Raw genomic sequence first — 12,812 nt, 5'->3', positions numbered from 1 at the left:
AAAAAAAAAACCAACAAAAAACAAAAAAACGAGAATAAAGAAATCCCTGGAGGTAGAAGCCCAGTTTTGTGGATGGGTGCCAGGTTGGGGGGGTGGGCACTAGGTTACGCTGGGTTATCCAGATCAGCCCCAAATTGAGTCACAAGGGTTCTAATATTAGGCACACGGGGCGGATTTGACAGGCAGAAGAGGGAAGGGCAACAGGACCATGGAGGCAGAGATGCAGCCACAAGGGGAGGACCACCTGGACTCCCCAGAAGCTAGAGGAAGCAAGGAAAAGACTCTCTCCTGCAGCCTTCAGAGGAAGCGCTGTCCTGTCAGCACCTCAGCCCAGACTTCTGGCCTCCAGAACTGAGAAAGAACAGGTCGCGGCTGTGGTAAGCCACGCAGTGGGTGGGAATTTGCTCCAGCGGCCCTGGGAGTCTAATACCACTAGAGGGAGTAGGCTCTTCAGTTGGGCCTGTGGGTTGGCCTCTCCCCACCCAGCTGGGGGCAGATGAGGCAAAAAGAAAACCCAGGGAACTCACCACCCCGTCACTGCTCGGGTCCAAGTTCTCCAGCCGGTCTTTGGCTTTCTACCTTTCAGCGACTACTTGCACTTGTATAGATAACGCAGAAGGATTTTAGTTATACTTAAAGGGAGGACTGGGGAAAGTACATCTACTTCATGTTTTGGGGGGTGGGAGTCCTACCTCGAGTTTTCACTGTTTTCACCCAATTAGCATATTCCAGTTACATTGGTCTTTTTAAACCATTCTGTTGGTGATGTCATTTTCTTGTTCAGAATTCTTCAGTGACTTCTGAGTGCCCATAAAATAAGCCCATAAACCCTTAGCCCAACATTCATTCCCTCCCCAGTCTGGCCCCATCCCAGCCTGTCTTTGTGGTCTGACTTCCTACTATGCTCCTCACCGGTGTTTCCAAAATCATGCTGTCTCCAATTCCAGCTCTTTGGGATGTTAAAATGTGACACTCACATGGGGCGGGGAGGAGAAAGGCTCTATTGTCCAATGTGTTCCGTGAACAGATCGACACAGTTAAGGCGGTTTATAATCACAGGACTCTCAAGAACTTTAATATGCCAGTGTACAGTGTGACTCTCCAAGAGACAATTAAAGCCTGAAGTGTTTCCCAAACTTCCTTGACCATGAAACCCTTGGTACTGCTTCCATGGAAGCCAGTTTGTGAAACTCCTCTATTCCAACTTCCTTCTCCGACCAAACTCGCCTATTTGTGATCATCTGAACTCGTTTTGCTTTCCTGCTTTGATGCACAGACGTCTGGTGAAATGTCGAAGAAGCCGTGCTAAGGGCGGCCCCGCACCACGTGACCCACATGCTACTCGATTTTATGACATTTTGCGTTAAGTTGGTTTTTGAGTTCCCAAGTCCTAACCATAAATATTGTAAAAATAGATTGTGGAGCCCGGTGCAAATGTTTGAGTTCTGTTACAAAATATAGAAACTATTTTTTTAAAATGTCAATTTAATAATACTGCTAGATGACAGAAGCAGGAGCTCCCCTGGCCCATCGCCGCCCCACGCAGCTGCGTCTGAGCAAGGGCAGGAGTGGGCACAGTGTCGGCAGATGTGGGGTTGACAGGTCCCCTCTTCTTCTTTCCTTCTTCCCCACGATGACTCACCCCCAGGTGGTCTCGGGGACCCGAGGGAAGGAAGCTGCTTGTCTGCGCTGGCTCTCTCGAGCCACCCTGTGGTGGAAAGGACGGTGGCCGGGGAGAGCTAGCGTGTACCTACGAGGGAGCACGACCACTAAAGTCGTTGGGGAAAGGGATGTTTTAGCAGCAGTGAAATGAAAAGAGTTAGAGAAAGAATGGGGCCAGGCAAGTCTACCATTTCAGTTTGTCTGGTTCCAAATCCAGATGAAACACTAGCTGTGAGGACAGGTGGATCAGGGCCTCTGGAGATCGGGAGGGGTCAGGAGAGGACAGGCTGACATCAAGTGTCATTCATACTTTGTCCTGAAAGAGTCCCATTAGACATTTGTCCAGCGGTCTGTGGGGCAAGTACCTCGAGCACATTTCCAGAGCAGGGGAAGCAGCTCATGCCTGGCCTCAGTGTTTGCTGAGCCTCTGTGATGGAGGACTTTCCAGTGTGCAGACGACGTTGCTGGTAGTGCCCACGGAGGCCCACACCCCTGGCCCGCGGTGAATGTCACAACTCCCAGGGAAAGTGAGAGGATCCTTTGTCTGGGTGCCGACGACTTCTGGGACGTTGTTAGAGCAGGGGGCCAGCATGGGAGGACCTCAGGCCAGGCAGCCCCATCAGGTGGTCAAGGCCACCCACACAGTCAAGAGGCCTGTTCCAGGCTGTTCTGTTCTTCTTCCTCTGTCTGTAGCCAGCTCCAGTCTAGAGACTGAAAGTCAACAGGCACATTAAAAATACAGTGGCCACCACTACACCCCGGATTGTTTGTCTTCCTCGGGACAGCACAATTTAGACCAGCACAATTTACAGGGAAATTTCAATCCTCTCATTAATAGTAATTTTGTTATTAACGGCTACTCTTGGGCTAAACCTACGTTTTCAAAACCATACAGGAACTTTCCCTTGGCCTAGTGAGAAGTCCCTCAGATGCTGTGACCACGGAAACTAGACGGGGAGTTTCAGTATTACCGGTGGCTCACAGCACTTACTTATGCTCACTGTGGGTAGGTGGTTCCGAGAGCTACCTCAGCCACCCATTTCCCACCCTACCAGATGAAATGGCCGGATGAGACTTCCTTTTCTTCTGGCAGAAGTGCCCCTTGGCCGTGAAATGCTCAAAATATGCCCTGTCAGGAGGAGGATACACAGCGACGCAGAACAGAGAAAGCCCCTCACCGGAGATGGACACCCGAATAAGTAAGAAGTGATTACAATCACCAGTGGTGTTCCGTCTGATTCCTCTGACAACTGATAAGTCAGGGGGAAGCTAGCAGGTCACAGTCTTGGCAGGAAAGGGCCTTTCCAAAGCTGAGGAATGACTTCGGGTTCTCTCAGCAACGTAAGCTTTGCCTTAAAATGTACCTGTGTCTTGACTCACTTTTTGTCAGGTTAGCTTCCCTGTAACTAGTACTACCTACCGCTAAGCACCCTGAGAGGGGGTGTTGTGACGGTCTGGTCCTGTCCCCCGAGTCTTGCACAGTACTCCCCACACACAGACGCTCAGCAGGGAGAGAAAGACCCTCTCAGAATGACGTCACCTCCCTTATAAAAACGGAGTGTTGCGAGGGTTAAGTGAAATACTGCACACCAAGTACCCGTCCCCCTTCAGTAACTGTTAGCATCGCTATGAGTAATAACACGTCCTAGGAGATCGTTAAGCGTAGACTGAGACGGAGGACATGCTGGACTGCCTTTCCGTTTTCTTTTTCTGGTTTGCCGGGGGGAAAACATGGACATGGAATAGAGGGGATTTACGCAGCCCGTTACCCTCAAACTCTGGTCCTGTTCTTTGATGGTGTCTTGCATTGCATGTTCTAGCTGCGAACACAGGGTGTGTGCTTCAGTCACCAGCTCTCCACTGGAGAAAAGGATCACAGTATTAGAAAATGCTCGATGTGGTTTTTCAGAGACAACACTATTGTTTAGAAAACAGGCTACAGAGCTTTGGACAAGATTTTAAAAATTAAATTCCTGGGCGCCTGGGTGGCTCAGTGGGTTAAAGCCTCTGCCTTTGGCTCGGGTCATGATCCCAGGGTCCTGGGATCGAGCCCCGCATCGGGCTCTCTGCTCAGCGGGGAGCCTGCTCCCTCCTCTCTCTCTGCCTGCCTCTCTGCCTACTTGTGATCTCTGTCTGTCAAATAAATAAATAAAAACATTAAAAAAAATAAATAAAATAAAAATTAAATTCCTATTACTTTGACGCTGAGGGTCTTCAAGTGCCAGGTGCTGACGAGTAATCTCACTGACCTTGCTAAGCACTTTTCAGAAGCCCACACCCAGCCATAAATCGGCATTACGGTTCACAGTGGGAAAAAGAAAATCTCTTTTTAATTTAGAAGTTAGAAGTCAGTGAGTGCGCTCTGACTTAACTAGATAGTTGAATTTAATTCTCTCCAAACTGCCAAAATCTGAAGATATCCCACAAATGACCTGTTTTCCAATTTTTGAAATAGAAAAAAAAATTATGTAGACCAAGTAATTTCACCATTTCCACAGTTCCTCGAGATCTGTGAAAGAGCAAGTTCTGGGAGCTGATTGGATTTGATCCGCTCTCTCTTTTCTAGGATTAGAAATGCACCCGTCGGTTCAAGAACCTCAGTGGGGAGAGAGGAGAGAATACAATAAGCCGCTGTCCTGTTCCAACCTCGGCTCCATGACACATACACACAACCTGTGCTCCTGGAACGACTTTTCCAGAGCATCCAGGATATCACGGGGGGACTATGCCCAGTGCAGGGAGACAGTGCCCTGGAACTGCTCGCCTTGCAAAGCATGATGCTCTGCTACAAGGAACACAGGCCACGTTTTTGCTCAGCCCCTTCCGCATGGCTACTAACTAGGTTGAAGGCTCAATGCCAGCCCCAGAGGGCAATGGAAGGGACACATGACCTGGTTACCATCCTTAAGCTCACTGCAGTTGGGGAGAGTTAAGAATCTAAGGCCACGTGTGATTTAGTACCACAACACACAAGCTAGGAACTCCCCAAGCACAGGAACAGGACTTTTAAAACAGCTTTATTGAGATGTAATTTACATGCCATAAAGTTCACCCATTTAAGCTGTATTAATTCGATGGTTTTAGTATATTTACAGAATGACACAATCTTTACAATCTAGTTTTAAAACATTTTTATCACCTAGAAGGAAACCTTGTACCCATTATCAGCCCTTTCCCATCGCCCCCCCTCCACCTGCCCTAGGCAATCATTAATCTATTTTCCATGTCTGAAGACTGGGTCCCGGGCCATGCCTAAGTGCCTAAGGCCTGACACGTTGAGGAAACTGCAGGGGGCTGAACTAGAAACAAAAACCCGCACAGGCGGTCCAAGAAGAGAGAGCTCTCTGTGTGTGAATGGTCAGGGCACTGGAGGAGGGGGAAACGGATATGGACAGCAGATATGTCGTGCAGATGGGAGGACCACCCAGGGCAGGAAGTTGGCTAGAGGTTCTGGAACCTCAGCGAGCATCAGCAACCAGCTCAGACTTCTGAAAAGCTGCCTGCTGGGCCCACCCCTGAGCCACTGACTCAGGATCTGCATCTAACAAGTGTCCAGATGTGGCTGCTGCTGCTGGTCTGGATCAGACTTCCAGAACCATCGGGCTAGGCCAAGAGTTTGTACGGGAACAGCAGATCAGCCTGGAGAGCGGCTCTGAGGTGGCCGCGTAAGTCTGAAAAAGCTCAGCTTGGATCCTCTAGGGGAGTGGGAAGCTGCTACTAGTTACTGGCCAAAAAAATAACTTGATCCAATGGCATTCTCTGAAGATTCACTTGAACAGAAAGGGCTTGGAGGTGGTACTCGACAGGAAGCAGGGAGGGGAAGCATTCTGTTCACCACCACGTGGCTAATGGCCCAGGAGACAGGAGAGGAAAACAAGGGAGGAGTGGGGGGTGAGGACAGGCAGGAGGAGGCAAACCGTAGCTTGGTAACTCAGAGTGGTGGGGGGTGAGGGAAGAGGCAAGATGACAGAGGCGTGGCCACCAGAGCATGCCCTGCGGGGAATACGGTTTTGAACAACAGATGATGGCTGACATGACTAGCACTTTCCATATCCTCATTAAGCAATTCGAAATCCAAGAAAAGTACTTAGCTAGCAAATTACATGGGACAACGAGTAAAATACGACATTTGCCTGGCATATGAACCAATACAAAGAAAAACATGCACGAAATCATTAGACAGATGAAATGATCTCTCAATGATAAACAAGCATTTCTATTCCCATGCCCTCCCGATGCACCCGTGGCTATCATGCCTGGCACCGAAGAGTGACCCACCTTTTCTTGATGGCCTCGGGTAAGCTGTTGGGGGCAGCAGAAGGCTGAGACAGCAGCTGACCCGAGTGACTGAGGCGAGAAGCATTCATGCTGTCTGGGCTTCCACTGACAGGACCACGGACTTTGCTCTGAAGGATAAAACCAAAAGAAAATCAACAGAATTTTGGAGCAAAGGAATGATCCCAACTTTGCATTCCCACCATGGTTTTTTCTCATGAAACAACTGGTCACAAGGCACTAGCCAGTCCTATAAATTATGACTCAAACATCCCTTCTCATGACCACAGTTTGCATTTCAGCTTAGAAAATCCTTGTCTATAGGTGTACTTTTTAAAATGATTTTATTTATTTGACAGAGAGAGAGTACACACATGTGCAGAAGCAGACTCCCTGCTGAGCAGAGAGCCAGAATCCTGAGACTATGACCTGAGCCAAAGGCAGACACTATAGGTGTACTGTTTTTTTTTTTTTTTAAAGATTTTATTTATTTGTTTGACAGACAGAGATCGCAAGTAGGCAGAGAGGCAGGCAGAGGGGGAGAGAGGAGGAAGCAGGCTCCCTGCTGAGCAGGGAGCCCGATGCCGGGCTCGATCCCAGTACCCTGAGATCATGACCTGAGCCGAAGGCAGAGGCTTTAACCCACTGAGCCACCCAGGCGCCCCTATAGGTGTACTTTTTGATAAAAGATTCTAAATATAGGGAAATTTGAGTACCTGTATTCACAGGTTTAATTCATTAGTTTGACTGCTTAACAAACTCTAACAAAGAAATTAAGACAGGGATGGTTTTGTTTTTCCAAGTAGAAGACTGAGACACAAAAAGCTTGTAAGTGGCTTTCTGTGAATCGCACCATCTGTGGGACAGCCGAGAAGAAAAGCACAACGTTCTAACCCCCCCACCCCCCCCACCCCCACCCCCGCACAGGGCGCGCTGGCTGCTGCAGCCACTCCCCCTCAGTCAAGGTTAAACCAGTGGCTGGGGCTCTGGTTGCTTGCAGCCCGCAGACGTAGACGTGACCTACTGTCAATCTTCCCAGCACCTCATGTCCCTCCCCTCTCCAAGTCTCCAGCCAAACGCCCGGTCTGGCAGCCTCGCCATCTTCTCGTGGACCTGGCTCCTGCCCTTGCTGCAGCCCATGTGACTTCAATCCCACTCAGCCCTGCGAGCTGGAGGACTAGCCCTGGTTCCACATCCTTCCTTCCAGCTGAATGTCAAGGTCCAGCTTTCACCTGTCAGTCAAGCACCCAATTCTGCCCTGCGGCTTGTCACCCATTGAGAGAACCAGCCATCTGCCTCCTCTGCTCTGCTCGGGCCTGCGAGTATGGCGGGAGGGCAGCCCTTCCACTGCCCTGTCCCTCGCAGCACAGGGGCTCCATGATTCCAGCCTCCCATCCCAGAGCGGCCCCTCCCTCTCGGGGGCTGAGGTCTGTCCAAGCCTCAAATCCGTTCTCCAGCTGCCATGAGGGATTTCTCTAGAACCCAAATGTGATCATACCATTCCCATACTTCCTGCAGCACGAAAGATGAAGACAAATTCTGGGGTGTTTTCTATGCCTTCAGAAAAAAGTGTGGCCTGCATATGCACGGCCCTTGCCTGCCTCCTTATTTCGTTCCACACAACACCCTGCCGCCCACATCACAACACTCTGCGTGTAGCACCCAGAACACAGCCACTGTTTCAGGCCAACGTCCTGGGCCTTGGATAGAGCCAAGTCTTCGCTCTGGAAGGTCCTCTCCACACCCACCTAACTCCCACTCGTTCTTCAGCCGAAGCAACACCTCCCTGTGGATATGCCCTGTGCCTCCCTCCCCTCCAAGAGGCTCTTTTTGTTCATGCTACAGCCCAGCTGACAGCACTCGAGCTGCTGAACAATACTTCCTGCCCCCAAATTCAAATTCATTTCCCTGTGCATGTCGCTCACCAGATTATGAGCTGCTGCGTCAGGCCCATGCTTCTTTCCTCCTCTACCTCCCATCTTCATCACTTTCCTAGGCTCCTGGGCACATGGTCAGGGCTCAGTAAATGTCACATGAATGCAGACGGCAGATCAGGCCATCCCCGGGAGTACCTCAACTTCCCTCTTCTTCCTCGATCTTCTCTCCTTGTCATCTTTCCTTTTTTCTTTTCTTCCTTTCTTAAGGGAGGAAACGTCACCCACCCCTTCTCAAGGCCGAGGCATCCATGCACGCTCATCTCGCTGATACCCCGTTGTTCTCACGACTTGCAGACTCCACTGTCTCCTGCCCCTTTGACACTGTGACTGTCCCGGTGCAGTCCCCTTCTGCTTGGCCTACAGATCCAGCCCACGATCTTGGGAACACCACCCTTGCATCCTGCTTCCACCTTAAGCAACTATCGTCCCATTCTCCCCTTTGCTCTGTCAAACAGTGTCAGTGACTAAATTGGTCTTCATCCCAGGCAACCTCTCTGCAGCCTACACAGCACAGGTCTCTCTCCCATCAGCTCTGGTTTCCGTGGCCTTTACCTGGCTCTTCTCCTTCTCTGTTTTAGGCTCTTTTTTGTGTCCTGTTTTCTCTCTGAGCAACATGCAGTGGAGTCTCAGCTATAGTGACAGTGGCAGTGGGGGGAGGGTGCCTGGGTGGCTCAGATGGTTAAGTGTCCACCTTTGGCTCAGGTCATAATCTCCAGGTACTGGGATCAAGCCCCATGTCGGGCTCCCAGCCAGCGGGGCATCTGCTTCTCCCTCTGCCTGCTGCTCCCCCTGCTTGTGCTCGCTGTCTCCCTCCCTCTCAAATGAATAAGTAAAATGTACAGTAAGACGGCGGGCACAGGAAGTACGGGGACAGCACTGAGCAGCACAGACTTGGGTGAGGGTGAACCAGTCCAGCAGACATGCCCTGTAGTGAGCTGCATGGAGGTCCCCCAAAGATCCGCCTGTGTCCTAACTCCAGGAAGCTGGGAATATGACCTTAGTGGAAAAGGGGGTCTGCGCAGATGCAGTCAAGGATCCTGAGAGGAGATCATCCCGGACTACTGAGAGGGGACCCAGATCCAATGGCATGGGTACTTATATGTGACACCCAGGAGACAGACACAGAGAAGAAGGCCTTGTGCAGACACAGGCAGATACTGGAACAATGCGGCTGCGAGCCAAGGAACACCTGGGGCCGCCAGAAGCTGGGAGAAGCAAGGAAGGATTCTCCCCTAGAGCTTGCAGAGGGAGCTCAGTCCCGCCAACAATTTGGTTCCAGAACCGCAAGGGAGTGACTCTAGTGGCACCTGACTACAGTGGCCTCAGGAAGCACATACAGGCGGAAGTTAGAACACCTGGCCCTGGCCCGACCCCACCCCTCCCTGCCCTCTCCCAGCCAGAGGAGGGCGGTGAGAGAGGAGCGGCGGCAGCAGAGTGCTTGGGGCTTAGCTCTGTGGCCCCCACCTTGGGGGGTGGTGATAGCACAGAGGTGGAAAGGCCCCGAGAGGCTGGCGGGCTGAGGGCTAAGGGCTGGGCCGTGGGGCTCACGCACACAAGCGATCTTCAGAAGATTCCAGAGCTCCTTCTGCCGCTTCTCCTGAAGCCGGACAACGGTCTTCTCATCTTCGTTCATTAAACTCACCACCTCTTCCACCTTGGGCAACAATTCCAGAGCCTTCTGCTTGCATACCACAGTTTTACTGTAAAGAACAAATGTGACAAGCTCCAATGGCATTGGGGCTGGAGAAAGCAGGAGAACATAATCCTTAGGAATTACGAATCCAACAGCAGCTGTGGATAAATTTTCTCCAGGTTAAGTGAGTCAGAGGGGAGTGAGAAGATGACCCCACGTGCAGCCTCGCTGCCCCTCTGAATTCCACCCTTGGGAAGGGAAGTCGGGGCGAATACCTGAGCTGCGTATAAATCACTCTCACTTTCTTCTCAAAGCCTTGGATGGCCTGGAGGAGCAGCCGGACCATCTCCTGACTGTCGCCATCCGTTCGCTGGTCTGGAAAGAGGGAAGGAGCCCACAGTTCCTCAAGGGGGCCGGCAGAGAGCGCCTACACGGTGCGCTGACAAAACAAGGCCCCACATACCTCTGGGTTTCTCCCGAAGCCTCCTGTAAAGCTCCCTTGCCTGCTCTTCTCTGAAACATATAAAGGAGAAACTCTGTCAAGATGCAAGGTCAAATAAGCACATTTGAAACACTGCTTAGGGGGTGCCTGGGTGGCTCAGTCGTTAAGCGTCTGTCTTCAGCTCAAGTCATGATCCCCGGGGTCCTGGGATCAAGCCCCGCATTGGGCTCCCTGCTCGGCAGGAGGCCTGCTTCTCCTCCTCCCACTCCCCCTGCTTATGTTCTCTTTCACTGTGTCTCTCTGTGTCAAATAAATAAATAAAATCTTAAAAAAAAAAAACCCAAACCATTGGCTAGCTAATTTCTGCCAGAACAGTGACTGACTTTTAGAAGCAAGACTAGCATTGTCTTGATTGGAGAAAATTATCACCCCTGGAGATGGCACAGGTGATGCCTCCAACAAGGAAATGATGGCCCCTGTCATCAAACCCGAACCATCACTAAGGCTTAATGAGAGAGAGTCTCCAGAAGCGAGTTTCTACTCTGTCCCTTGGAATTTCCTGTCCACATGGCTTCTGCAGTAATGACCCCAGTACCATCACTGGGCTGGGTCTAAGCCCAGAGAATATGGGCCCCCCCTTGAAAACTCAAGCCCAAAGGCAACAAAATCTTCTATCCCTTTCCGGCCTCAACTGAAACTGGCTGATATTTTCAGCAGTGACTTCCATTTGAAAACTAAAGGAGAATAAAGGGTTAAATAGTTGGAGAAAATATAGACTCCGGATCACCAGATTTCTGGTATTTGAGCTTCTGAGCCTGAGAACCCTAGTAAAGGCATCGGAGGGACCCGGCTGAGCCCAAGCCAGAGCTCCTGTGAGTCTGAGGCCCCTCGCCTGCTTCCCTCCCCACCTGTACCCTGGGAGCTCCCCGTGATTCCCTTCAGGTAGGATGGCTTTGCCAGCACACCTTATCACCACCGCCTGAGTCAAGGCCAAATTCCTGATAAAGATGCAAATGAACGGTTTCTGGGTTCAAACTCTTAAGAATGGCCAGGCTCCTTCTCTGTTCTACTTTCTGGTCTCTGAACCATGCCTGGGATCAGCACAGGCTGCACGGACAGTGACGTCAGTGAGCCTGGTGAACGCAGCCTCTGTCACAGCCTTTACAGTTTCTGAACGCCTGCTCTATCTGAATCGTGTGATTTGACCTTCACAGCTCTGTGAGGTCAGACAGTTCTGCTCGCCATTCGAGAGACACGGAAATGAAGACTGCGGTGATGGTGGTTTGGCCATGCCCATCTCTGGAACTCTCCACGTGCCCATCTCTGGAACATGCCACGGTGTTTTGCCAGAGGCTCATGGGCTCTACGGAACAGTGTCGCAGAGCTGCCCCGGTAACCGCACCCGAACCCCTGGATGTTGGCGACACCCACGCAGAAGCCTGTCTGGGGTGCCTGTGGGTGGGCCCGCCACCCAGCTGCTACTCACAGGTCGTCCAGTGTGCCGCCCTGCTTCCGCCCCATTGGGCTCCTCTGCAGGTCCACGATGTCGGTCTGGAGCGCCATCATCCGCTCCACCAGGTGCTTTACCTCGTTCTCCTAAGGAAAAAGCTGTGCTAATGTCAACTGACGTAATAAGGGCCTTCTGAGGCACGCGATTTTGGTGGGAACACCCTCCAGATGCACTGAAGAGTCTCGACTGTCTGGCTCGAAAGGATGCAGCTTTGGAGTCCGATGGCTGGGGTTGTGAGCGCGCGTCCCTCACTTTCTAGCTGTGAGACCCGGGCCGGAGTCTCCTCCCTCCGCTTCTAAGGGGCCACTGGAGGGTTGGGTAAGATACAGCAGGTAAAACACCCGGCAGTGGGCCTGGCACAGAGAAGATGCCCGAAGCACATTCCTTTCTCTTCCCTTCATTTGTCCATCCCCCGTGGGGAGGCCCAGGCTCCTGTTTCAGAGCTTAAGGCGAGCGTGAGCCAGGGTGGGATGCAGCACTCACTGTCACTGTGGCGGGGGCGGGGGGGGGGGGGAGGTGGTTATCTACGTCATATCCACCTGTAAGCACACATGCCGGTACTGATTCATAGAAACTGGTATTAGGACACAGAGGTGACGGTCCCTTCCCAAGTTCACAGCAGAAAATGGAGAAAGGTCCAGAAAAGGCCTTGGAGCCTTCAGTCTTCCATTTGTGTGGGGTTCACCAAAGCTAAACTCACTTCCCTTACCTCACAATTAACATTTTTCAGTGGTATTGGATTTATGTTGTCCTATGACTTTATGCTTGGACTTTTGGTCCAAGTTGATTTTTGTCCTATTGATTTAGTGTCTCAACAAAACTAGGCAAAACCCCTGGTGGTATGGAGCGTCGATCATTCATCCGAGGCCCTTTCTAAGAGGAAGGGGTCTGGGCTGCCTGCAAGGACGCTGCCCATTTTCCCTTACTCAAGGCTGTGCCAGGTCTGGGTGGTTCCTCCATCTGCCCTCGTGGGGCCCCCTTTACTGGCTACCACCCTAGCCTCTTTCTAGCAAGGCCCAGGCAAGGTCAGAGAGCACGACGAGGACAACCGGATTTCGGACTCACACACTGATCCAGTGTTTGAGGAGAGAGTGAGAAAAGGCAGTGAGAAGCCTTAGCGCCCCTCTCGGTAAGGACAGGAATCTAGAAGCAGGAGTCTCCTACCCGCCCACAGAGCTCCACAGCCTGTTCCATTTCCCTCCAGGCCAGCAGCAGCTTATCTGACGCTGGGAAAAAAAAAAATAGGGGGAAAAAAACCAAAATGAACACCACAAAACCAAAATAGAAACAAACAACTCAATTATAAGAGGCAAAAGAAACCTCAGGAAGAGAAAAAAAAAAAAAAAAAAAGAC

General features: G+C 51.3%; 1 protein-coding gene across 2 annotated transcripts in view; it reads right to left on the bottom strand.

Moving 5' to 3' along the window:
* Window positions 1–1,054: 1,054 nt before the first annotated feature.
* Window positions 1,055–12,812, bottom strand: part of IKBKB (inhibitor of nuclear factor kappa B kinase subunit beta) — a 61,057-nt gene continuing 49,299 nt past the window's right edge. For both annotated transcript variants that reach the window (XM_080796153.1, XM_080796154.1), the window contains 8 exons: window positions 12,624–12,685; window positions 11,436–11,545; window positions 9,971–10,020; window positions 9,783–9,882; window positions 9,427–9,574; window positions 5,941–6,068; window positions 3,432–3,522; window positions 1,055–2,373 (listed from right to left, as the gene is read on the bottom strand). In XM_080796153.1, the coding sequence (XP_080652279.1) occupies window positions 2,308–2,373; window positions 3,432–3,522; window positions 5,941–6,068; window positions 9,427–9,574; window positions 9,783–9,882; window positions 9,971–10,020; window positions 11,436–11,545; window positions 12,624–12,685 (755 nt within the window). In that variant the 3' untranslated portion in view covers window positions 1,055–2,307. The remainder of the gene's footprint in view (window positions 2,374–3,431; window positions 3,523–5,940; window positions 6,069–9,426; window positions 9,575–9,782; window positions 9,883–9,970; window positions 10,021–11,435; window positions 11,546–12,623; window positions 12,686–12,812) is intronic.

The sequence above is a fragment of the Martes martes genome (genome assembly GCF_963455335.1).
Source record: "Martes martes genome assembly, chromosome: 2".
NCBI classification, from domain to species: domain Eukaryota; kingdom Metazoa; phylum Chordata; class Mammalia; order Carnivora; family Mustelidae; genus Martes; species Martes martes.
The sequence above is the reverse complement of the archived record's forward strand: the minus strand, read 5'-3'. Positions and strand labels throughout refer to the sequence as shown.